General features: G+C 41.1%; 4 protein-coding genes across 8 annotated transcripts in view; 2 read left to right on the top strand and 2 right to left on the bottom strand.

Moving 5' to 3' along the window:
- cno (adherens junction formation factor afadin) overlaps positions 1 to 18061 on the bottom strand; it is a 48294-nt gene extending 30233 nt beyond the window's left edge. For 3 of the 4 annotated variants that reach the window (XM_002056546.4, XM_015170708.3, XM_015170706.3), the window contains exons 1-6: positions 17614 to 18057; positions 2961 to 3261; positions 2794 to 2902; positions 2526 to 2719; positions 1434 to 1967; positions 1283 to 1364 (exon numbers count right to left, since the gene is read on the bottom strand). In XM_002056546.4, the coding sequence (XP_002056582.1) occupies positions 1283 to 1364; positions 1434 to 1967; positions 2526 to 2719; positions 2794 to 2902; positions 2961 to 3065 (1024 nt within the window). In that variant the 5' untranslated portion in view covers positions 3066 to 3261; positions 17614 to 18057. Of the gene's footprint in view, positions 1 to 1282; positions 1365 to 1433; positions 1968 to 2525; positions 2720 to 2793; positions 2903 to 2960; positions 3262 to 17613 lie in introns of all 4 variants that reach the window. The other variant, XM_032433867.2, reaches the window with a different exon arrangement.
- Positions 18062 to 18395: 334 nt separating this feature from the next.
- Positions 18396 to 20205, top strand: LOC6633101 (RAB6A-GEF complex partner protein 2). Its single transcript, XM_002056545.4, has 5 exons — positions 18396 to 18769; positions 18823 to 19037; positions 19095 to 19366; positions 19418 to 19798; positions 19863 to 20205. Exons 1-5 carry the CDS (start codon positions 18624 to 18626, stop codon positions 20145 to 20147), a joined length of 1299 nt encoding a protein of 432 aa, XP_002056581.1. The 5' UTR covers positions 18396 to 18623; the 3' UTR covers positions 20148 to 20205.
- A 128-nt stretch (positions 20206 to 20333) lies between these two features.
- On the top strand, positions 20334 to 21302 carry Vps37B (vacuolar protein sorting 37B). Its single transcript, XM_002056544.4, has one exon. It carries the CDS (start codon positions 20454 to 20456, stop codon positions 21123 to 21125), a length of 672 nt encoding a protein of 223 aa, XP_002056580.1. The 5' UTR covers positions 20334 to 20453; the 3' UTR covers positions 21126 to 21302.
- Positions 21288 to 25825, bottom strand: Kat60 (Katanin 60). Of its 2 annotated transcripts, none has more exons than XM_002056543.4 (7): positions 25665 to 25825; positions 24454 to 24612; positions 24108 to 24170; positions 23427 to 24045; positions 23240 to 23361; positions 22277 to 22836; positions 21288 to 22212 (listed from the first exon to the last, which is right to left on the bottom strand). In XM_002056543.4, exons 1-7 carry the CDS (start codon positions 25674 to 25676, stop codon positions 22014 to 22016), a joined length of 1734 nt encoding a protein of 577 aa, XP_002056579.1. In that variant the 5' UTR covers positions 25677 to 25825; the 3' UTR covers positions 21288 to 22013. The 2 variants fall into 2 exon arrangements, with proteins under 2 accessions (XP_002056579.1, XP_015026191.1); XM_015170705.3 differs by lacking the exon at positions 25665 to 25825 and adding an exon at positions 25028 to 25174.
- Positions 25826 to 26051: the final 226 nt, after the last annotated feature.

Here is a 26051-nt window from a genome sequence, read left to right as displayed (position 1 = left end):
TTCTGTGTAAGTGTGAATGAGGCCAACATTTCCGGACGCATTTTTTTTTTTTTTTTGATGTCCTTATTTAAATGTCATTTATGTTTGTCGTTTTGCTTAACTGTTGTTGTTGGCAGACATTGAATTCCCAGCGGCCTTTTTGTGTAGAAAGTTTGTCATTAATGTAAATGAAAGAGGATGTGTGTGTGTGTGTGTGCATGTGTGTGTGCGTGCGTGTTTGTGTGTGTGTATCGCCCATATACAAGTCTTGTGCGTTTTTTCATGTGTCCAAAGTCTTGTTCAGTTTTGTTGCCTACTTTGAGGCTGGCGGCGCATTCTTGACACGTCCTTGCAAGGAATCGGCTGATTAATGTGTGCAAAAAAAAAAATGTTCTAAATCGGAGATGCTTTAGCCAGCAGACAATAAAAAAAAAAAACTACTCGAAGAAAAATTGATATGTGTATTCACTGTTAATTCACTTGAATTGAATTCATTTTGTAGCTATTTTCTTTAGCATATTTTATTTTATATTTTTTAATTCAGCTTTCGTAACTGTTAACAATGTGCAAAATTTAAAATAGATTTGTAGACTTGTATGTACCAAAACCTTTGGTTTGCTACTTGGGTGTACTAAAAACGTATTTCACGTAACTTTCGTTCAGCCTAGTTCGTTATCCTTGCCCAGCAGGTTTGTGTACTGGCTAGGGAAATAACTTAACTATTTTTCGTATTCTACATATTTGCTATTTTTTCGTTTGTTAGTAGAAGCTAAAGGCATGATAGTTTCTATTATTATTGCAGGTATCAAAGTTCCACAATCCTTTTTCACTTTCTATCATTTTCTTCGTAACAGTTTACACTCACGTAGCTTTTCACACAGTTCCTCTCTCATCTTATCAGCTTTACTCTAGATCTTGATGTATTGAGAAACTAATTTACAACGTTTTTTTTTCTCCTTATCTATTTTAGTTACAAATTCCCCGCTCTGTCGCAACACTTTCAAATGCCAGCAAAGAACTGAAACTAGTTTCAAAGTTCTACAAAGTGTCGTGATATTCGAAACAAGAAAATAATAAAATAGCAACAGTAACAAGACGCAATTCTTTGTTGGTGTTGTTATTGTTGTTGTTGTCGGTCTTGTTGTTGTTGCTGTCAGTCAGCATAATTATTGATAAAACAACGCCAATATTTATGAATGAGCTGCCCGCCCTCTACATGCTACATAGTAGCCTGGAGCTGGAGCACACTAAGTGATTTCTAATGGGCCACAAGCAGGCAAAAAGGATTTCGAGCTGCACTCACCGCGTGACGTCGGATGATTCATGAGTATTGATAAGGGGCACTCGTCGTCGTCAAGTATGTACTCGGTTCCATCGCTGTTAACCTACAAAAATGGAAACAAAGAATGAGTACGCATGATTTCAATAGCATTGGTATTCAGTTTTATTCAGACCTGGACGAGGCAATAGTGCAAGGGATCGGCCTTCTCCAGGCCATATTTGCTGAGCATTTCCCTGACAACTGCCTGGGCGCAGTCGCGTATGGAGAGCAGCAGTGTCTTGTAGGGCACATCCTGGCAGAGACTTTCGCCATAGATTTTCAGTGTGCCGCCCGTGTCGGGTCCGCCGTCGCGTGATCGAAACTGTTGCAGCTTCTTTTCCAGCTTTTGCTGTCGCCGTCGTCGCATCACCGCCTCCGGATTTGAGATCGAGCGTGTGAAGGACGTTTCCGGCAGCTCTGTGTACAGCTTGCCGGCTACCGCATCCCCAGCATCGCCGCCGCCGCCGCCCGCGCCGCCTGACGTGCTGCCGTTCATGTGAGAGGCGCCGCCAGCGAGGCTGCCAACGCCATTGCCCATGCCTAGCTGGCTGCCATTGGAGAGGGGCACATCGGAGCTGAGCTTCGCCAGCTTATCCTTCTTCTTCAGCTCCTTCTTCTCACGCTTCGACAGCTTGCGCTTGAAGTTTAATTCCGACTGCTCAATGGGCTGTAAAAATAAAAGATTTGTTTAGATAAAGACCAGCTATTTTTTTAATCGAGAGCGCACGACTTTCCGATACTCTGTACGCTGCCCCAACATAAATTCGTCCTCCTATCCCACAATAAAAGATAAAAAGATGTCATTCGGATCTGTATGAAAGTCCAAATAAAATCTCAACGATTTTATACCCTTGCAGAGGGTATTACAATTTTGTCTTGATCAGTATTAATAGCCGAGTCGCTATAGCCATGTTTGACAAACACGTGAACTAGTCTCTCAGTTTTAAAACTTTCTTTATGAAACATTGCATTTGTAAGAAAAACTTTTTTGTTTATCAAGATATTTTGGCCAACCTCAGCACTTATGAGTTTTACTATGCTTCTTATATATATACAATATATTATCCATATCGGACTACTATCATAGAAACAATCGGTCGAAAATTCAGGTGTTCTATGGACAACTTTTTTGTTTTTCAAGTTATCTTCATCAAACTCGCAATTTATAAGTTTCCCTATATTCTCTACAAAATCTCATTTATTTGAAACTGTAAACGGAACTTACCGTCGTCTTCTGATCGATATTCTTAAGCAAGAACCGACCCTCGCGATCGTCAATATGCCAATTAAGCTGGACGAGCAGCGGCTTCTCATCCGCATTGAGGCGACGCTCCTCGCCATTCGCATGCACCTCGTAGAGGGCGTAGTTGGGCACCGACAGCATTCGCATATCGGGCCGAAACTTTTCAATTAATGTGTCTGCAAAATGGAAATTCGAATTAGAATTAGAATTAGAATTAGAAGTGGACGAAAGCAGCTGCCTCGCGACTGACCTATGACATCTGTGACTGTGGCATCGCTGGCGACGCGAATGCATTTGGTGGCCACCTTCTGTCCGGCATCTTGAAAATAGAAGCGCATCACGCCATGGAAGAGCAGATTCTGCATGGAAAAAATGCGATTTAGTTAGTTGGCCAGCATCAAATGCACGTGGACTCACCTCATCTGGTTCGGAGAGCGCAAAGAGATCCAATCGATTGGCATTCCATTGCTGTATAACTGAACGTACTGCCTCGCGATCCAACATTTTCTTATCATGTGACATACCGAGCGAGCGGGACAGAAAGTTTTGGTTGGTAAACAGAGAGAGAGAGAGAGAGAGAGAGAGAGAGAGAGAGAGAGAGCGAGAGAGAGAGCGAGCGAGATAGAAGGAAAGAGGTAATATGGAATTTTTGGAATGTTTATCGTATTTGTGACTCCAGTGTGACGTCGTTTGTTTGTTGCTGTGTTCCTCCGGCTAACTGGAAAAAAAAAACAAGCAGACATATGAAATTAAAATTAGTTTCTAGGTTTACAACTTCCACGAGGCATCGTTAAATTCACGCTGCACTCGCAGCAGATGCGTTGCGTGGAAAATTAGCTGGAAATATGAAAAGTCAATTTGGATATAATGAGTATATGATATCATACTATATCATGTTATTAACTTTACTGAAAGCCCCTAAGAGTCCAATCGCATGGCACATGCTGCTGTTTACATTAAGTTTTTCCCCTTCCCAATGCCGGCGAACTCCTGACCGCTGACCCCAGACGTAAAACAACTTCATCGGGGCACAACATGTTCAAGACAAATAACCTCAAGTTGTTTTCAGGGCGTGGCATTAACGCTCAAAGTTCATCAGTAAAAACAATGAAGAACAAGAAAAAAGCGGAACTATGCCTGAAACATTACTTCAGCACCCCTTCCCTCCTCTAGCCCCGCTTAACTGTTTTTTTTTTCGTGATATCTGTCTGCTTGCTCTGCCTCTTCTTCTTCGGCTTCTATATAGTTTAATAACCGTCAACGGTTACGCTTCGCAGAATTCGTCTTTAGCTGCACTCAGAGAGGTAATAGGTGAGGGGTGTGGGGTGAAAAAAAAATGACACAATGAAACATATAACAACAAACCCCATAAGAAAACGTTCGAAGTAAAACAATTTTTGTACTCGGCGAAGGCAAGGAGGGTGAGGAAGGGCGGGGTCGAAGGAGGGCGAGGGCGTATTGTCTGTTGCAATTTTTGGTGTTGCCCCGCAACGGACTTGCAGGCACCTTCCCCTTTCATGGCCCGTGCCCAGCAGGACGAAGGAACTGCAGCAGTGCGTAACCAGCAATGGTTTAATACCCTGTACTCATTGCATATGAGCATTAAGAGGCGTGCAAGAGTTATGTTATTTTAATGCATAATTACTAATATAATTTTAACGCAATTTTTTAAATGTGTTTGTTCTTTCAATTTTATTAATGGTTCGTACAAACAATAAATTCTCAGACTCAGCTGAAGAAAACAACTCAACAAAGAATATAAAATAGTTTGAGTTTTTATGGGTATTTAACTTTTTTTTATAGCAGGCTACAGGGTATAGCTTTGTCGAGCTTTCCTACAAGTTTCTGCATGTTTTGGTATTTAGCTTGGCTTGGTTTTGGATTGCATTTCAATGCCCGTTGTTTGGCTGGTCACAAGTCGGTTGCTGGGCAGCTTTTGAGGGTTGTTTGGGGTTTGAAATATGTTGGGAATACGTTTATTTTATTTTGAAATGTTTTATGATTGTGTGAAAATGCCTACACTAGTTTATAATTTTTCATAAATTGTAGTGCAGTTGTTAAATATTTGAAATTCATTGCGAGGCTTCCCTTGAAAAGGTTCACCGATAAACCATCAACTGGGAATGTTTTTTTAATTTGTTTGGACAATTTTACAACATTATTAAAAAGACATAAAAGTGACACTTAACGAGCAGAGTCAACAAACAAACAAGTTGTTGTTATTGTTGTTTGTGCACTGGGCCCAAAGATTGCGCTTATTGATAAAGTTTGTAAGTAAGCCGGAAAACCGCAAAGCAACACAACAGAAATGAAACAGACAGGAAAAAAGCAAACGAGCGGAAAGAAGCAAAGAAAAACTGTCGCATGATAAATAGACAGACGACAGATAAATATATAAAATAAAAGTACCGCAACACAACACAACACAAGACAAGAGACAAAGGCCTCGTTGCCAGAGGTGAACGTCCCTCTCTTTGGATCGGGCGCCAACTCGGTTTGGGCCAAGTCAAGAGCAGTTCTTCCCCGCGCAGCTCTAGTTGCACCTGCGCATAGGAAGTCACGATGCCAATGTAACTATATTTATATATAAATATACTAAGAGAAATAAGCTCATGCTTTTTGCTTTACTTTCTTTCGAATTACAAACAAATAGAAATAACTATTGAAAATTGCTGTTGAATTTGAGCTGGTGACCTCCCCTTTGTCAGTCCAACTTCCCTCTATGTCACGCACCTTCTCATTTTCTGTCCGAACAACATTTATGTGTGTTTGTGAATGTGGAAAACCGCACTTTCCATAATCAGATAACTAATTGAATTAGTTGCCATTATGTGGCGCCTAATTAGAAAGCAATAAAAATTACAAAGACAGTAAGTCAAGTACAATAACAATAACAGCAAAGCGCATCTGCCATTCGCTCAATGACAACGCGTAAAATGTGCCTCAATCAGCAGAGTCAAAGCTGGGCCAAGACAACATCTTTAGCCATGACACAAACCTTTGCGCCACTTCTTCTCCTGCCCTTTCCCTGTTGGTATTCGTTTGCTTCTCTGCATTGTTTCGCTTTGATGTGTTTTTCTGTGGCTTCTTCTCTTTTGCCGGGGTTCTAAAAACCAGCCTGTGACACTTTTGCACTCGGCCAAGCAACAACAGTCAGCAGAAAATATTAGGTACGCGTGCTCGACCAGCAGTTACTCTACGCAACGATGGAGAGTTTTCAATAATAGATTAAAAGAGAGTATATGTGAGAGAAAGTTTAAAAAAATTTTAAGCGAAGTGAGAAACAAGTCGAGAGAGTGTTCAGATCCATACGAATATATCTAACAAACAAAATGATTTCTTTTTGTTCCTTTTGAGACGGCAAAACCGTCATGAGAATCGCAGAGAAAGGCGATATTTGATATTTTCTGTTTATATGTACAATTTTGAACAAATTGAATGAGACAGCTGGTGAGACTCTTTTTTGAAAGAGTATTAAAAAAACACACAACACTTGGCTTTATAATCCAATTTAACAGGCGTCATTTGCCGGTCGACGTTTGTAAAAAATTGCTGGCGACATTTTTTATGAAAAGTGTATATATGGAAAAGATACATATATAGAGATATGTATGTACGTATGTATCTTTGAAAGTATCTTATTTTCTTGTTATTTGCGATTTAGCCAAGTGTAACTGTTGTTGGCTTAGCGATGCTTTTGTTGTTTCTCTGGCCAAAATAAATATAAACACAACTCTTTTATTTTTTTTACCTTCGTATGTGAAAACAGAAAACTCAAAAACAACCGGCGAATGCGAACCGGCGTCAAATGGCATACCAAAGTGGTTGTTGACTCTTTTTGTTTTTTGTTATTGTTGTTGGTTTACATACCCTATATCCACTGTAAACGGGTATGCTAGTTTTGTTGGAATATAACTGGCAAGCTTCCACACATTTGGTTGCCATATACTGAAGCACTGAGAATTTCAGAAAGACTCCAGAACTTTACACAGTCTGATGCTCAGGCAAAGGGTAGCTTCTAGTCAAGCACTACCGGCAGGTCGCACTATTGTTTGCATGACCAACGCTTTTTGCCATTACCTTATTTTTTTGGCCCAGCCACCAAACACGGTTGAGCTTTTTAGTCAGACGCAAATATGAGTCAAGTTTTCTTTCCGTTTCTGTTGCTTAATTGGTTACTGGAATTGGGTTGAGAGCAAAATTTTAATGAGCCCCAGCCCCAGTCCCAGCGCCAGTGTATAGAACAATCATGAATCAACGGGGGCAAATGAAATGCGGCGGCGTAGTTGGACTTGAATTTAAATAGATGATTATGCCCAACAGGAAGGAGCATGCATGGTTTTTAACGATCGTGGACTAATTCGTGCAAATCAGCCCCGCTTCAGATACAGAAACAACAAGAATCAACTATTTCGAGTAGTTCAATGAATTTGTAATTATCATTTGTCACGATCTGTCGTGATCACACCTTTAAAATTACATTACATTACAGTTTCCCACAGATAGTACATTAAAAAAAGGCCTATTAGAAAATATTCACGAAATGTGCGTGGTCAAAAAAAAATGCGGGTATAATTCGGATTTGAACTCGTACAACTATAGTTAGTATATATCACGCTTGATTTCAAATAATTGTTACATGAACTTTTATACAAAAAAGTTAAATATAATTCCGATTTTATTTTGTACTCAAATTGAGTACAAAATGCTTGTATTTTCACACCCTAGTTGTAATTACACTATTCTGACGGACATCATAATTATTGTCGTTTATTTCGGGAACTACAAACTTAACTAAATTGCAGCAAATTGAAGCAGCTTCTGGCCGTGCCACAGCCCAAAATCAACGTGATTATGCATGCCGCAACATCAACATCATTTCGTCAGATGCCGCACCCCACACGGCCTGTTGCTCCTATGCATACTTAATTAGTTGATTTCCCATAAGCTGAGAATATGCATAGAAAATGCTAAATACTCGTATACTATCGTATTCAGATGTGCCTGCCTACGGTATGAAAATCAAATAATCAAAGCACAACAAAAAAATATAATATAATATATGCGCATGCAAAAATGCGCAGCGGTGTGAGAGAGAGCGAGAGAGGGAGAGCGAGCGAGATGGTAAATGATTTGCATATGAAGCATGGAACGCATTGCTCATACGCCACATGGGCTTGCGTTTTTTTATTTTTTATTTGCGTGCTACGAATACCCAATAAAAATCAAGAAATATTTATTAATTCAGGCAAAAACAAATGAAATGCAATATGTATATAGGTGGGCAATACATAAACGGAAACTATTAATTAACTTTCACTTGTGTGTGTGTTTTTTCCCCCTCAAATTTTAAAGCCCAGTTTGTTTTTTTCTAGCCCCATTTTGGACTAATGTTTGTTTATTTGATGTGTGCTTCATTCGTGGTTAACAGAGTCAACAGGTTATTGACTGATTATGCTCACAGCTTTATCTATATGCCATTATCTTTTGACTATGTCTCTTGATTGCCAGGCTTGTTTACATACACATATATATATTTGATTATAGGTTGCAAATAGAATGAAAATTGATTTTTATCTAATTTTAATTTGTCATTTAAAGCATATGTAATATAGTATATGCTAATTTGTTATCTTATCTGTTGAATTGGCATCAAAGTATTCAGTTTTTGTGGTTTTCAGGCCAATGTTACGAGCGTGTTTGGAATTTGTTTGGCATTCGATAAACAGTTGCCATTGTTGAGGTAGCTGCTATGCAACAGGTTTCTTCTTGTCTTAACTCGAAACAAAGCTGCGATTCCCTTTTGAAAAATTTATTCAAAGTATTCTCTTCAATGTGTGCTCTATAAAATTGCGCAATTCGCAGAAACGTGATGTCACAGCGAAACGCAACTGAATCGAAACAAATGTTCGCACTCTCTTATGCAACTTTCATGGCAATCGCAATATTCATGCTCTTTAACCAAATCGTAGGCAAAGTGAAATTTTTTGTTTACGGTTTATTTAAAAGTGCGAACTTTAGTTGACATAAACTAAACAACTTGTGCTGGTCAAAAGCGTTCAACAGCCCGAGAAATAGCTCAAAAGCTGGCCTCAAGCGATGTTGTTGTTGTTGCAATTAAACATTGTCGTTGTTGCTGCTGCAGTCTAATTAGGCCAGGAAGCAATCTAAGCGGTTAATAGCGTTGCCTGCACTTGGCAAAATGCGACGACACGCCACTTAAAATAAAATGAAGGTATAGAGAGACTTTATAGTAGAGCCCCTAGCTATTAGAAGTCAACTTTGGGTGCATATTTAATGTGGGAAAATCATAAGGTTTGTTAACTGTCCGGAACCCGAACCCGCTTTGATGTTGATTACCCGCCAGCAGAAAGCAGACAGCAGCCAAATGGCCAGGCAATAATAACCTAATGGCAAAATATATCCACATGGATAGTGCCAGTATGAAAGCACAACTATTGCCCATATAACTCGGCGCACTTCTTGGAAATGCGCAACTTTCACTGCGCCAAACAACGCCCATAAAAAGACCCAAAGAGCAGACAGATTTAAGCACAGCAAGTCGGCGATAAAGCAGAGAAAAACAGACAGACGGACAGACGGGCAGACAGACGGACGGGCAGTTAGACAATGCGACAATTGACAATCGGCAATAAAATTTCAATTAACGTGAAAATGTCAAACGCTTGAGAAAATGAAATAAAGACAAATAAACATTACGCAGAGGCGCCAGTGAAAATCAAGTGAAAACCAGATAGAACAATTATCTGCGTAAAGCCGAAGTCTAAATACCCTGGCAATCTGCTGCAACTCGTGAAAGAGATTGTGAGATAAAGTAATTCGAATCATAAAATAGCTGAGAGGCTAGATAAACAATTCGCGATACCCTTCGTAAGGGAATATTGTGTAAATAGCTTTTGACATGTTATACAATTGGCCTACGCTTAATGCATTTGTGCATTTGAAAAATATTTAAGCATATCGAATAGAGGAGTTTTCGAGCTGTGCATTTGACATTTTGTCACTTGGTTAGCCCCATGTGAATCCTAATGAATATGGGCATATATATCAAATCGCAACCGGTTAGCTGGCCACCCAGAAGGAGGGCGGGGGAACGTGCCACGCTTGGCTGCGGCATCTGTGAATGCCTCAGAAATGTGGCATGTTTAATTCATATGCAACCGGCTTGTTCATTGCGCAGTCGCAACTGTCAACTGCGCACATTGGCCAATAGATAAAAGTCTCCATACGGACAACTTGGACAACATTTAATAGCTAGCAAGATTTTTGTGCTTAATTATGTTTTACATCAATTAACATTTAATTTATTATTGTTGCAGCAGCTGCAGCCTTGGGTCAAGGTTTTATTTTTCATGCCAGCCCCCCTTCACTTTCCCTCGACCCTCGACCTCTGCTGTAGCTTTCGCTTAAACGCAATCCGCTAGGGCCATAGGCCGAGGCCAGTGTGGTAGAACGATTGCCATTTTACTTGAAAGCCAGTGTTGAAAAAGCTTTACATTTTAGATTGCTTAAAGTTATATGTATTATAATGTCTTTCTCGACAATTGACTGTACCTGCTTCAAGTATTATAATTTTATCTCGGAATGTGTAACGCATAGAAGAAGATATCTCCGAACCCATAAAGTATATACATATCTATTCGTGAGCAATATCAAGAGTCGAGTCAATATAGCCATGTCCGTGTATCCCTCTGTCTGTCAGTTTTTAAGCTATCTAGCTATATCTGAAACTTTGCATACGTGCCTCTGGCTGGATCGGACGACTATATCAGATAGTTATCACAGGGACGATCTTTGTTTATTAAGATATGTTGACCAACCTCTGCATTTGTTGCATGCTACCAATATATTTGAAAAATCGTATCATTATCGGATTAAAACTTTTTTGTTTTATTAATTTATTTAATCATACTCGGCATTAACTATTTTCCCAGGTGCTTATTAGATACGAGCATAGCATTATAAAAAGGTTCGGTCGACAAGGGTATTAAATCTTCGGCGTGTGTTTCTTTCTTGCTGTGAGACGCTGTGAGAACTCAGCAAACAGCAGGGCCTTTTTTCTCTACACAGTTTGTGATAACTTTTTAAATACTATTCTTTTTGTCAGACTTTATGTAGACGATAATGTTATCTAAAGTAAATCTTAAGTTTTTGACCAAACTTTCTACAAAATGATGCAATTTGCGTGTGCAACTCGTAGCCGCAGCAGCAGCAGCAGCAGCAGCTGTTGCAATGTTGTTGACCCACAAAATACGGCAAACAGATAAAATCTTTGTAATTACGTGTAAAATAGTCTGTGCAGATGAGCAACAGCAGCCGACGAGATGCCAAGCGTGAAAATTGCAGCTGTTACAAACGGGATTTAAGGCCAAATAGATAACAACAACAACAATAACGAGAAGGAGAGGTGCAAACCTCTTGTACAAACAACAACATTTTGTAGAGCCCAAACCAAAAAGCAAATAGCCAGAGGTAATCAGCTGGCGCGCCCGCCGCAACGACAAACAGATCAACGAAATAATTAGTCGAAAGACGGCACTCGAAAAGAACTCAAAATGAAAAGAAGCTGATAATAAAGATACATTTGCAGACAGACAGACGCACATTAAGAGTACATTATGCATGCATTTGACTTCTGAGAGAAACAAACTCAAACAGAGAGACGGACAGACAGGCGGGCAGACGGAAAGACTCTCCTGTTCAGAGAGCGATTCATATTATCCTTTGCAGATAAATGGAGAATTTTATGAAGATTGACGCGCATACCAAATTTCGGCTTTGCAGCTCAAATGCTCACTGAGATATTATACAGATGTATACCACATTATTTTAGATAAATAAATTGTAATATAATCACCAACTCGTATGGACTGTTACGTCTAGAGATACCAATACAATGAAACACGAGCAGGCACGCCGAACAGTTAATACCCTTGCAGATCGAACCTTTTCAAAATACTTTGACCGTTCTAAGAAGCCCAATAATAATAATTAATGACGAGCTCAGATATCTTGAAAAAAAAAACAGAAAAGTCTTTCGACCGATCGTTCCTATGGCAGCCATATGATATAGTGATCCGATCCAGCCGGCTGCGACATTTGTGCAACATAAAGAGAGACTAGTTCGCATAGAAGCAGACGAAAATATCGACCCTACTGTTGATACAGATCACGAATATAAATATTTTATGGGGTCGAAGATGTCTCCTTCTATGCGTTACATATTTGAAGACAAATGTATAATACCCTCTGCCAGGGTATAACAAGGAATGTTGGCCTGGTAACTGTCAACTTGCTGCTAACGTTAGGGGTGGAAATGTTCGCTCCACACAAAATCGAGCCGAGTTGCCAGAGGCCAGGTACAAAAAACCGAATGTACCGGCAAAATCAAGATCATCAAGAGGCAGGTAGCTAGGCGCAGGCCACAAAGGGAGCGCAGCTTAAACGTGAGCGGGAGGGAGATAGTGATAGACAGCGAGAGAGAGGGAGAGAGAGAGAGAGATACAAAGGTAAGCAGGGTCGGTGCACTGGCGCAGAACGTGGTTGTTGGGAAAACAGTTTTTCAGTTTTTTGAATAATACCAATTGACAATTCGAGAGCAACATTCCAGAACAGAATTTATCAAATAAAAGTACAGTCAGTCAAGACGCTCAAATAGCGCACCTTGTTGCATAGGGTAATCCCCTCGTTTTCTTCTTCTTGGCCATTGTCGCTCCTTTTGTCGCACTGCTGTCCATCAATCAATGCATACATCTATCAATCAATCATAAACCAATCGCATGTCAAATGATGAGCACAAAAAGTCAGCGAATCGCTTGTAAGCAAATGTTTCGATTATAATTTCTGAGTGCCTGACACGCCCTGCCCAAGCCACCGCCCCCTTCCCTTTTTCTGTCACTGTCCAAAAAAGAGATGCGTATTTTTGTTAGACTTTTCCATTAGGTGAGCTGTGAGCTGACGTCTAATGAGCTTCAGTTTTAAAGAAAATCAAATATATGTATATGCGAATCTTTATGATAATTACACTGAGAAATATTAATTTGAACTTTTTTTCCTTTGACTTCCATAAATCAGAAACGAATCTTTCTTCTATTCAAGGGTGCACTTTACCGCATTTTGACCTTTTTTTTCCATTCATAGGGGAAAAATATTAGAGGAATTTCCATTCTTGAAGGTAATTTAAAGATATTCATGCCATTAATCCCAGTTATGTACGCAGAGAACTCCGTTCCGCAAATGGAGTCAGATGGAACTGGGAGCTCTTTGGGATTTCGTGTAGGCTTGTTGTTGTTGTTGTCGTTGGGTAATGCGAGCCCTGTGTCTGTTTGAGGAATGTGCGGGAAGAGACTCGACCCCAGGGCCGGATAGCCAGTGGGAACTGGGAATGAATTTCATGAATTGACTGGGCAGTCAGTCGGATGAGGGCGTTGTTTGTGCAATTGCGGTGTTCCTCCTCTCCCCTCCTCTCCTAACCCACCCGCTCTTGTTGGCATTGGTTTGCTTGGTCAACAACTTTCTCACACGACAAGACGAGTCGACTCGACTCGAGTCGCAACGAGTCGAAACGAAACGAGAGAAGACGAAACGGGGCACACGATGAAGTAGATCTTTGAAAATGCATAAAACCGCACACGAAATGCAAATAAAGTGGAACAATATGTGTACTACATACACACATGCACATATATGCATGTACACATTTATATCTGTACTTACTTAACAGGCTGAAGGAGAAGAGAATCTACAGTAACAATGACATTTGCTGAATATTCAAAAAATTGTGAAATAAATAGGCAATTTTTCAAATTTGCATGTGTATGTATGTATGTATGTTTGTATGTATGTATGTATGTATGAATGTATGTGTGTGTGTGTATGTGTGTGTATATGTGTGTGTGTGTGTGTATGTATGTATGTATGTAAATATGTATACATAAATATGTATGCATGTACATATGTATGCATATACATATGTATGCATGTACATATGTATGCATGTACATATGTATGTATGTATTTAGATATGTTTGTTTGTATATACGTATGTATGTATGTAATTTCATATCTATGTATGTATGTACATATGTATGCATGTATGTACATATGTTTGCATGTACGTACATATATTTGCATACATACAAGCACACTTGCAGCCATATGTATACAAACATGCATACGTATATATGCAGACATGCACTAAAACATAAAGGTATGCATGTATATATTTATATATGCAAAAATTCACACATACATGCAAATACATATGTAGGTAGGTGTATGTAGGTTCTGGAGATGTATTCATAACAACACGTATGCATGCATATTTGCATATATACAATACATGCATGCGTACATGTATGTACAAACAGGCACACATATATATGCAAACTTAAGATTTCGACCAAAAAATGCATTTGTCGAACAGTGTAAAACAGCTCTCAAGTAAATTTAAAAATAAGTTTGAGGCTGATCAATAGCGAACAGAAATGTTACACATAAACGTTTTTCCGATTTTTCAAACACGTGCAAGTGACATTTCCCGAAACCCCATCTTAACATGTATATATGTATGTACCTTTATCACATAAGGTAAGGTAAGTGAAAATGTAAGCTTCCTAGCTCTTACGGTTTGGGCTGTGTGCTGATCACCAATCCGTCAGTCAGTTTGTCAGGACAAAACAGTTTTATATATAGAGAACATATATGTACATGTGTATATAATAGACAGATCGGGACTCGGACAATAGCTCACGCTGCCGCCAGCTCATGAACAAACATTCAGCTCAAAATCATGGTCAGACGGTAGACAATAAAAAAAAACAAGTTAGCTGTTGGCGCATTTGATTTGCGAAACGGGTTTCGCTCCCAGCTTCGAGAGGCGGTCCACGGCCTGCGGCTGGGCGTGGCACTGACCGCACTAAATCAACGAAAATGTCTAATACATTCGGTTTGCTCCTTTTTCCTTTTTTTTTTATTTTGGTTTTGGTTTTGCTTTGCTAAAAACTCTTCATTTGCATTTCAATTTCAGGTTTAAGGTCCAAATCGAATATTCCGTTTGAATAGAGCAAGCATTTTAATATAATTACATATAGAAGCTATTATTAACCTGCTTTGAGCGGGCCAAGTGTTTTTCACTACCTTTAACATTAGCTTTCCATCCATTCACTGGACTCTGCAAAGTAAGGTGAAACAGGTCTGACAAAGCTCGCTACAAATTGCTTGTTTAATTTAATTAATTATTCACAATATATTTGTTCATGCTTTCAACAGTATTCAATCATGTATTTTCATTCCCTTTGCTTTACAAACGCGTTTATCTAAACACGGCAAACGTTCGTTTTCTTTGAATTTTTGTTGCTTAAAATATATTGTTTTCGATTTCGCACGAATTGGACGCAATTAGAAATTCCGTTTTGTTTATAGAACGGCAAAAGGCAGCAGCGGCGGCAGCTGCGCTACCAAAAAGCTCGTATTTCCAGCTAAGGCCCAAGCATAATAAACTATAATTTGTGCATAACAATAAGCCGACAACGATACCGATTCCGATGCCAAATCCAATTCCGATACCGCAAAACGATGCCAAAACGAAAGCAAAAGTAAACAAAGCACAGCATGCATATGCCAAAAATAAACATTGCGCAGAGACTCCACTCCGATTACGAATTGCGAAATAGGCACAAAAAAGGAGATTGCGAAAAGTGGAGGCTGGAAGGGTTTACCGTTGCGTTGTGGTGAGTATCGGCTTCCCAAAGCTGAGCTACAAATTCGCTCTAATTATTCCCCATTCCATTCCGCATTCCCTACTCTGTGCTATTTTTAGAATTCTTCCATTGCAGTGCTGTAAAGTAATTATGACAATACATACATACGCATATTCACACACATAGGTATGTCTGCATGTGTGTGTGTCACAGATTGTTGCAATACCTGCGGCACACTAGAAAGTGCGCACTCACACACATTCAACTAACTTTTTTTTTTTGTATTATCAATGGGCAAATATTTGATACGAGTCTACGCTATGTCGTAATTAGATTAGCTGGCACCTGTAACTACACACACACACACACACACATACATGCACACGCTCACGTGTGCCAGTTTCTCTCTGCTTCTGCCTGTTTGGGCGTTTTTTCTTTTATTCGATCGTTTGGCCTATATTTGCCGCAGTTTTGTTTTGCTTTTGCGTTTATTTAGTTTGACGCTTTTTTTTTTCTTGAAATTATTTGGGTTTTATTTACCTGTCTTCTTATCACCTGTTCTAAATGCAATTGCATTGTGCGTAATTTTCGTTGTTATCGATGTTGTTTTTGTTACATATTCGGCTTATCTTTCGCCTTTTTGGGACACGAACCACTCTTGTGTCGCATTATTGATAAGGCCGAGATTACAGAAAGCGAACCCAAAGTCTAGATATGACAAATATACGCCACATTGCATGGACGAGCTTTTAATTAAAGTTTTTCTCATTCCAAAATTCGCGCTAAGGCTGGGCCTTTTCCAGCCAAAGCCCAGCTAAGCCGAACGACTGTGAGTCATGCGGCGAGCCAAAGTACAAAGTTCAGTTTGCAGCGCGCAAAAAAGCAAAGCAAAGCATAAAAAACCCAAGGCGCCAAAACGTACATAGCTGTAATTTGGCGTCAAATACATACACAAATACATAAACATTAACCAAGTCAGCAGCAAAAGCAACTTGCATACAAAAAAATGAAAGAATAAAAAAATAAAATTAAGCCCCCTGCATAACTCTATGCCAGTGTTGCCGCTTTTTTATTTTTGCTGTCAAATGTGGCTTGTTCGAAATTGCAATTGCGAAAGAAGTTTGTAAAGAAACGTAAAAAAATAGATATTAACTATTTGTAAGCCAACAAATTTTCAGCTTTTTTTATCACACAGAATCTGAACTTCTCTTCTTCTTCCTTACCCTAGAACCAGCTATTTTTCTGCTGCTCTAAAGTTGGCAGCACTGCTCCCACACACACACACACACACACACATGGCTGCAATTGTTTTGTTGCAGGCGGTGGGCAAGACAACAATACAAAAAGTACAATGACCGAAAGTAGTAGCTAAAAAAGTAAATCGGCCATGCAAAAAAAGGTAGTCTGCATAACACCCACCGCAGCGTGGAAAACGTAGTAGAATTGAGTAGCATGTAAAAGCTACTCTATGCCAAGTGTGTTTGTGTGTGTATATGTGCTTATTTATAAACCTGTTGTCCAAGCAAATAGCAACAGCAACAAGAATAACAACATGTTGCTGTTCGCTGTTGTTGGGCTGCACTAAAAATTCCGATCTTCCAGTCGTCGGCGTCGTCAACGTCGACGTTGCGCCGGCGCTCGGCTCCAATGGAGTGAGTCCCCGCCATAAAGTGCTCGCGAGCGCGGCGGCTGCGCTCAAATAATAAAACAGGTATAACTGTTTGCATGGGTATGCGTGAGGGCAGGCGTGCGTGTGAGTGAGTGGAGACTTTAAGAGCTGGGAGCCACAGCAAGCAACATCTTCAGCGAAACGGCAGATCAAAATGTACGCTGTGATAACCGTACGAAGGTGAACAGCAAAAAGTAAAGCAGCAAAACACAGTAAAGACAGCGAGACAACAACATTGAATGTCGACGCACCCTTTTCTTATTGTTTTGTTGCTGCTGCTGTTGTTGTTGTTGCTTATGGAGATTTTGAAGCGCAAAACCACATCCGAATTAACGTAGCTTCTTTTACCTATACAGATGGAACCAACAACAACAACAACAACAACGCGCAAAAGAGCGTTACAAAAAGAATGTAGAGTATAGCGGGTGGCGTCCGTCGCTCTCCACAACTTAAAAAAAAAATAAACGGAGCAAAATATGTAGGCAGAATGCCGACGGCGTTGGAATGCGTTGCTACTGTGTTGTTGTTGTTGTTGTTGTTGCTGCTGTTGTTGTTGCTAAGCCGGACATTGCAATTGTTGTTTGCTCTCAGAGAAGTGATGCATTTATTGCTCCAGCGCTCAATTGACAATAATTACTTACATCTAAGCTGGAAATGACACAAATAATTTATGGCTTACCTTTTGTCACGTTTCGCCGCTGTATTTAAATCCAAAAATGAACACGTCCAGTATAATCCCAGCATAAATGAACACTTTTTACAATTTTTCACCAATAACACTAAAAAATTAACAGCAAATTTATTGCCACGCTTAATTAAATTAACGCAGCACTCAAATCATTTTTAACTTTGCTGCTGCACATTTTGACGCAAAGATCGCGTAGATCGAAGGCCAAACCAAAGAATGGCTATAAAAAAGGAATTTAAATAACAACTGAAGCACTCCGATTTGTACAAGAATTATTTTGATTTACGCATACGCACAACACTTTACACTTGTTGCGTTGTTGATGTTGCAATTTTCTTTTTTCTTGGAAATTCAACGAATTTGTCAAACGAACAAAGCGCAAACCACGCGCGTAACACGTTTGAAAGCGACGACGTCTGAATTGGTACTCAAAGGGGACGGTAAAACGAAACGCAATGCAAGCGGGGCGAATAACAACACAAAATGAAACGACAAAATGTTATCGATAGTTATCAATAGCTCAACTGTTGCTCGCTGTTAAGAACAGTTTAGCATATGTTAATGTTGCGCCAAACAATTTACACAAACTTAAGGCAAATCTTCATGAATTTTCAGAGCAGAGAGAATTAGGGTTGTTTTTAGGGTGAGATGCCAGTATTTTGATATATAAAAACAAAATGTAACAATTGCGTCACGTTAACGTAACGCAGCAATATCTATCGATATTTAAGGCGAGCTAATCGCAGCAACTGATAGTCGATAGCGTAGACCATAAAATATATCGATAATACACAAAAACAAACTGATTTAATTAAAAGAAATTAAAACAATAATTAAAATACGTAGTTTAAACAAATTACAAGAACTCTGGGAGTCAAAGACTGAATTTAAGCCGATTTTAACTGCATGTTTTCCCATTACCCACAACAAAAAAGGCAATTAGTTCTTGTTTTGGCTTTGGAGTACACAAAATAATAATAATAAATAATAATGCCATCAATATGATTGAAATTCAAGCAAAATTGGTGCGTGCAGACTCTGCAATTTATGCCACGGGCGAGTGCGTCGAGTGTTTAATTGAATTCACGCACAAGCTTTTTGCCGAGGAGCAGCAAAAGTCGACAGATCGAAATGCCAACGCCGCAAGGTAAGAAAATCGGTTTTACAAATGAATTAAATTAACTTTGATTTTGCGCACAGTGTGGAGAACCTGGCCTGGGCCTCGGTCCAGCTGCATTGCTATCGAAAGACCAGCTATAGCACGCCCGCGAGCGACAAGACGGCGGAGCTGGCCGAGCTCATTGGACGCACTGCGCTGGATGCCGTCACCCAGACGCCCGGCGAGGTCATTGTGGCCACCAAGCCGAAGATACTGTTTTGCGATCTGAAACTGCTGCCCGGCGAAACCAAGATGTGTGGGTGTTGACCAAGCCCGAGTCTTGTGTTCCCTTTAAATCCGATCACTTTTGCAGATTTCTTCAACGAGTTTGTGCCGCGGGATGGGCCGCCCACGTATCGTGGCCATGACATACGCTACTTTTACAAAATCACCATTGCCACGCAGCGCGTAAAGTCCAAGGTGCAAACGCTGACCGTGCCGATCCGTGTGCTGCCGATACCGTTGATAGCGCGACCGGACGAGCTGCCAGTTACGGTGGAGACCAACGAGGAGCTGGCGCCGACCAATCCGTTTCTGGAGAAGCGCGAGATAAGCGAATTGGAAATATCCTGGCATCACCTGAAGGTGTTGATACAACAGTAAATCCAACTAAATAAATCAACGATTCATTTGCAGAATGTGACCGCACGGCGTGCTCCAAAGTTCTATCGGATTTCGAACAAGCGCGGCTTTGTTGGACGCTTCTGCCTGTTCAAGCCCGCGTACAAGCTGGGCGAGGACATTGTTGGCAGCTTGGATTTTGGCAATTGCCAGGTGCGTTGCGTGCAGTTCTCTGTGAAGCTGCAACAGCAGGAGCTGCCCATACGGCCGCAGCCGGAGCCAATGCAGGCACACGTCGGTGATGATGCTTCCTCGCTGAACTCCTTCGATATGGCCAGCATAGCCAGCGGCATTGCTGTGGATAATATGCACAAATCGGAAACCTCGGGCAGTGCGCGCAACAAGGATGAGCCTACGCCCACGGGCAAGCTGAGCACTATTTCCACGTCCCATCAGGTCTGTGGCCAGCTGAATCTCTGTTTATCTCGTAATCCTTAAACACATTTGGCACGCTTTCCAGGTCTGCTACGCGACGCTGCAGACGCAGGTGGTTGTGCCCATTCCTCTGCATGTGACGCCCACATTTCGCACAGATCTGGTCGATGTTAAGTGGCGTCTGCATTTTGAATTTGTCACCAGCACCCTGATGGATTTTGGCACACCTAATCCTAAGTCCGGCGAGCTCAAGGCGCCCGCCGAGCTGCCAGTCGAGACAATGGTGTGGAACTTGCCTGTTACCATTTACGCGGCGAATCCGCTGCAGATATATGCGCCGAATCAAACATATAATCTCTTGATTAAGTAATTTTCATAAATACACATTGTTGCAATAAATAGTTTGTACTTCTATTAGTTCAATTCAATTCAAATTGGCGCGCGACGCATTGTTGATATTTAAAACACAGGGTGGCAATACTAAACGGCTCGCCTTGCCAGACCATCAAATATGGCGCTGTTAATAGCAGTTCAGCATATGTTAGTGTTATACTCGCTGTTAGAAAACAGTGTTGTGTGACTGCGAACGTATAAAAACAATTGTCCAACAAAAACTAAACATAAAGATAAAAACTGAAAGTCCGAGCTGGGCAACCTCAGAAAAGGAAACGCCATCATGTACCAAGAATATCTAAATCAATTGCAATCGTCACTTTTCCCAATGAACTCGGACCAACTGAAAGAGCTCCTCAACAACGATGACAAACTGGACGAGAAGGTGGACGAAGTTCTCGAATCGCTGAAAACACAAAAAGTGCGCTTCTTTGAGGAAAATCGCAACAGAGCCGAAAAGAACATTGAGAAGGAGCCAAAAATCATTGAGCTGCGCGGCAAGTTGGCGGAACTAACGGAGGAGGGACGCACCAGCTGCGCTGCTGTCCAGGAATTGCTGTCACAAATCAAGGAGAAAACTGGAGGCGTCAGCCAGGAGACCGCGTTGGCTCTGCTCCAGACAGCCGCCTCCGAGAGCGAGGAGAAAACAGAAGAGATTGTAAAAAAGTTTACCGACAACGAGCTCAATGTGGAAACATTTCTCGATGAGTTCCTGACCAGTCGACGCACAATGCATCTGCGCAAGCTGAAGGCCGAGAAAATGCAGGAGCTGATCCGCAAACAGACGGCTCCACAGCGTCACAGCACGGGTGGCGGAGGAATGCCCGCCTATGGCAACCTGCCTGGCACTGGCAGCGGCTTCTATCCCAATCCACACATGGCCGGTCCAGCCAATGTGCCCTATCCAATGATGGGTCCCATGATGCCCATGCCGCCGCCGCCAAGACCCTACTGAGAGTTAAATGTAGTTCTAATTAAGCCCGATTCGGAGACGCTGCCGAAGCTGCCATCACAACGAGAATGACTCATCCGAGTGCTTTGTTTACATATTGCGTGTTTTATATATAAACAAATGAAATATTACGGAATTTTAATTAAATTGGCAATAAATGCAGGCTTTTCGAGTTAAAAATCTTGGGATTTATTGTTTACAATTTTTCAATATTTCATTTTAAGTACATTTGCAGCTTCACAATTCTCTGGCTGTGGTTTATGTTTCATATATTAAAAACTAATCTCTATGATATATTATATTTTATATAAATTAGGCGAAATTTAATTACATTAATTAGACAGTGAAGTGAGTGTGTGTGTGTGTGTGTGTGTTAAATATAATTTTAATTAAAATGGAAAAAAACAACTTATTTTGTATGATTAAATTGGGGCTAACGTTAAATGAAGCCATGGGCTAGGAGGCATGTTCATAATAGGCTTAGTTTCGATTGGAAAGGATTGGAAGGATCGTGCACATGCTCTATGATTGCTTTAGATTAATCTCAGGGATAACAAAAATTTGATGGCCCGTCTCTAAATCAATGATTTTTTATTTTGTTGCTAAGCCTTCAATTTCACTTTTGCTTAGGTTTGTTATTTTTTCTTTTTATATATTTCCTCTTTAAGAACTGTTAGTCTTTTGAATTCCAACGCTTCGTGTATATCTGCAAATATCATATATATGCATATATAGGCAAAAGATTATATATAAAATATGTTCAACATTTATCCGGCCGGTCTACACTTTAAAAGCTTTTGTAAAAACTATCCATGTGTGTTGGTTGTTATCAAAAAATATTTGTATATATAGATAGATGCCTAGGTTTGTTAAAATCCGTGTGTAACGCTATCATGACGAACCGAATTCCCTCATCCATTTCTCATACTTGTCCAGATCGGCTCTGGACACACTCTTATTACAGCGACTGATGGCTTCGTTGAAATCCTTAACCGATACGGGCAGATCTACCTCCTCAGTGGCCAGCTGTCGGATTTGTTCCGGCGTCAAGCCGGCTATCTTACGCCGCATGGACATCATGCTGGCCTCCCTGTGAAGCAACCAAAAACATAATTTAAAATTTAACATACATTCCACAGGCGACTGTCAATTACCTGCACACATTGGTGATGTCGGCGCCGGAGTAACCATCCAGCTGATTGGCCACATAGTTCAGATCGACGCTATCGTCCACCTTCACCTCGCGCAAATTGATCTTTAGCAACGCTTCACGGCCCTCATCTGTGGGTAGTGGTATGTAGATGCGCTTCTCCAGACGCCTTCGCAGAGCCTCGTCAATATCCCATGGAAAATTGGTGGCTGCCAGCACCATGACAACTTTTGCCTGCTCCTCCCCGCCGCCCACGCCATCCATTTGCACCAAGAGCTCCGATTTGACGCGTCGCGATGCCTCGTGCTCCGATTCAGAGCCACGTCGCGAGCAAAGAGAATCAATCTCATCTATGAAAATTGTGCTGGGCGCATAAAATCGCGCCATCTCGAACAGAAGACGAACCATTTTCTCAGATTCGCCACGATACTTCGAGGTCAGCGTGGCGGAGCTGACATTGAAGAAAGTGGTGCCACATTCGGTAGCCACCGCTTTGGCCAGCATTGTTTTACCCGTGCCAGGCGGGCCAACCATTAGGACGCCCTTCCACGGACGTCGTATGCCCTGCATAACACATGGAAAGCATTAGGGAACAATTGATAAACAGGTAAAGTGGTAAAATTTAGATACATTTCTTATCAACTATAATTCTGTTTTTATCAAGAGTTTATGGCGATTAAAGCTGGCCTTATAAGTTAGTACCCGACTATGATTTGACCTGTAACCAACTACAAGCGGCACGTAATATTCCTAAGTACATATACAAAATCGGAAAAGCAACGAAAGTATTCGGAGATTAGTGTTAAGATGTGTCTATGCGGACGGACGGATAGACGGACACGTGGTAGGAGATGTCTGTTCCATAAATTCGCTCTTAACCATAATACCCTTCGTTTCCCTTGCCCACAGGGTATAACAAATAGGCTTGCCGATGATTCAGCCAAGCGCAGGTGACATGATGACGCACCTTGAAATAGTCGGGCATCAGCATAGGCAATACAACGGCCTCTTCCAGCAGTCGCTTGGCATCGTGCAGATCAGCAATATCGCTCCAGCGCACCTTGGGATCTTTTTGGAGAATATCACGTTCTGAGCAGGATGCGAAAAAATTTATTAGCCGGGTCAATTAAGCAGCCGAAGAGCTCTTTACTTACCCAATATGTCGACCAGCTCTGCTTCGATGTGATTGTTGGGTTGAAATTTGCGTTCCTCCTCGACTGCCTGTTGCTCGCCCGCATCGCCATCGGCTGTGGCACCATTGGTGACCGCTGCGGTCACGTCATCATCTTTGCTGTCGTTGTTGTTGTTGTTGTTGCTGGCGCTGTTTAAGGTGGACAATTTACGTCCAGTCACGCGGCCATTGACGCCGCCACGTGCACTGTTCAGTGTGGAGCCCAATGGACGACTATTGCGCGCAGTTCCAGCTCCATTACGGGCAGTGCTTTGTGGGATTGTGCTGGGCCGGCCGCTGCTCTGCGTGCCGGCTGCTGTTGTACGGCGGCTATTTGCTGCTGTTGCCCGCCGACCCACCGTCTGTACGGTCGGCGATGGTTTGGGCGGGCCCCATACATCTGGATCTTTCGGTGGCGGCGTCCATATGTCAGGATCGGGCTTAAACCATGCAGCAGGATCTTTATTCACATTGCTATCTTCGCTTAGCTGCGAGCGCAGCTTATGAGCAAATTTCGTATTTTGCAAATCCAACGAAATGTCCTGCAGTGTGCGTTGTATGGCCTTCACTTTCGCATGCTCCTGATTGATTTGCTGATTGATCTGTGATGCGAACCATGGCAACTTTTAATCTCACAGAAATAACTTCAGTACTAATCACTCACCATGCTCCACTTGCCCTTGCGCATGGGATCTACAGTGCTATTAAGCAGGCGCGCCAGCATGCCCTAAAATAAAGAGGATTAGCAATTGATTGCTCTAGTTTTAAATACCCTTGCAGAAGATATTATAATTTTGGCATATGCATTCTTGATCAATATCAACATTAGCTATTTTCCAGCTAAAGTCCGATATTGTTTGTTCAAGCCGAACTTAGCAGCTTCTTACAGATAGACAAAATCTGATCAGATCTGATCCACCTGCTAGTTCAGAGAAAATATAGGGTATTTCATCTTCGGCAGTTTGTAAATTTAATTTTTGTTATGTTTCTCTATGATGCTTTATTCATACCTGCAATCCCTCGTAGTATATGCAGGCCGAGTCGTAGTTGCCTGTCAGGGCCATGTCTCTTGCTAATTTGGCATTCTCGCATATTTCTTCAATTGTAGTTTTGGCCATTACGGTCATTCCTACGCAAGTGGTTGTCTTTTGCTTGCCACCTCGCAGTAACTGTTCGAAATCGGAACAGGTTGTTGTCGTTGTAACCAAAAACGAAACAAAGATTAGTCCCAATTAAAGTCATGAGCACTGTGTTGTTGTTGTTGTTCTTTTTACTGCTGCTTAAATGCGTAAGCTTATCGTTCTCTCACTCTCTCACTCCGACTGTCTTTGTATTTACTCTCAGACAATAGAACGGAAGCAACGCAGCGGCTTTGTCACTCACTCTCACACATTCACACACACACACACACGTGCACACGTAAAGGCGGAGACAATCGGACACACACACTTATGTAGGTAAAAATGGAAAGTAAGTATTGGTCGCGCTATGCTTCAGCCTCAAAATAACCGAAAATAATAAAAGAAGATAGCAATGGCAACGACCGAAGACAACTACAAATTGTACCAGCACTTAAATACATACACACATATGTAGACACAGACGGCAAGTGCGCTAATTATAAGCACAATTGTTCGAACCCGTTGCCACTGTTGCTGCTGTCACCAAATTTAAAACAAGAACGTGCAACTGCGCCGCGCTCTCATTTCCGAGTTGCTAGCCCAAAGTGAATCGGAATCCGTTTGGCGAAATGTAATAAAATAATTATGAACCTTGCCGTTGACAAATAAGGCGCTTGACCTTGTTCAGTCGTCGTCGCTGAGGCTTTTGAATAATTCTTTCAAGTCAGCGACGTTAAAACTTGCAAAAAAAAAAAAAAAAAACTAACACAAGCGCGCGCACATACACATACACACACACAAGAATAATGAGCAGAAGCAGAGAAAAACAGAGCTCAAATTTCCGCGGCGTTTAAGTTTCGTCAAACACACACACACTCATACACACACACAAACGCTCACAAACAGCCGCTTGCTGCTTTCAGTTTAAATGCACATAAAATACAATTTTTAAATAGAATAACGATAATAAGTTGCAGGTAATTCTGTATGCGTTTCCACTTGCATTTTTAACAATTTTAATCTCGTATGCGCTACGTGGGGGCGTCAGCAGTGACGAGTTCGTCCAGTTGCTCAGTGTTTTCGTTAACCAGCCTACTTACGGTTATGGACATTAGTATACTGGCTTTATTACACGGAGTTACAAGCTTAAACTGTATGAACAAATTGATTTGTTTAAATTTAAAAGCAAAGCATTAGCTAAAATAAACGGGTGCTGCGACTTTTGCGGCGATTGTTGTTGCTTAATACTAACGCCATTGCCAGTGATGGCTTCAAATATCGAATTATTTTCTGCGTGCCGATATTTCATTAGATATCGCACTTGCCAATGCAAGCTGGAGTATATCAATATATTGTCATAATTAAGTGATTTTATTATTGTATTATTTCCATTAGACTACATCGGAATGGATAGTTTTTGACTGTTTTTTTACCCATAAATTTGGTTATATTTATCCAAGAACTTAATTTAACATAGTGGCAACCTA

The sequence above is a fragment of the Drosophila virilis genome, chromosome 2, assembly GCF_030788295.1.
Source record: "Drosophila virilis strain 15010-1051.87 chromosome 2, Dvir_AGI_RSII-ME, whole genome shotgun sequence".
NCBI classification, from domain to species: domain Eukaryota; kingdom Metazoa; phylum Arthropoda; class Insecta; order Diptera; family Drosophilidae; genus Drosophila; species Drosophila virilis.
This window is presented reverse-complemented; position numbering and strand designations above follow the sequence as displayed.

Bases quoted from the DNA above. Each gene is read 5' to 3' on its own strand.
- LOC6633101 (XM_002056545.4), top strand. From the start codon at position 18,624: ATGATTGAAATTCAAGCAAAATTGGTGCGTGCAGACTCTGCAATTTAT. The intron at 19,038-19,094 runs GTGGGTGTTGAC...TCACTTTTGCAG, and splicing joins GCCCGGCGAAACCAAGATGT to ATTTCTTCAACGAGTTTGTG. The intron at 19,799-19,862 runs GTCTGTGGCCAG...CACGCTTTCCAG, and splicing joins CTATTTCCACGTCCCATCAG to GTCTGCTACGCGACGCTGCA.
- Vps37B (XM_002056544.4), top strand. From the start codon at position 20,454: ATGTACCAAGAATATCTAAATCAATTGCAATCGTCACTTTTCCCAATG.
- Kat60 (XM_002056543.4), bottom strand. The intron at 23,362-23,426 runs GTAAGTAAAGAG...CATCCTGCTCAG, and splicing joins AGAGCTGGTCGACATATTGG to AACGTGATATTCTCCAAAAA. The intron at 22,213-22,276 runs GTAATTGACAGT...GTTGCTTCACAG, and splicing joins GACATCACCAATGTGTGCAG to GGAGGCCAGCATGATGTCCA.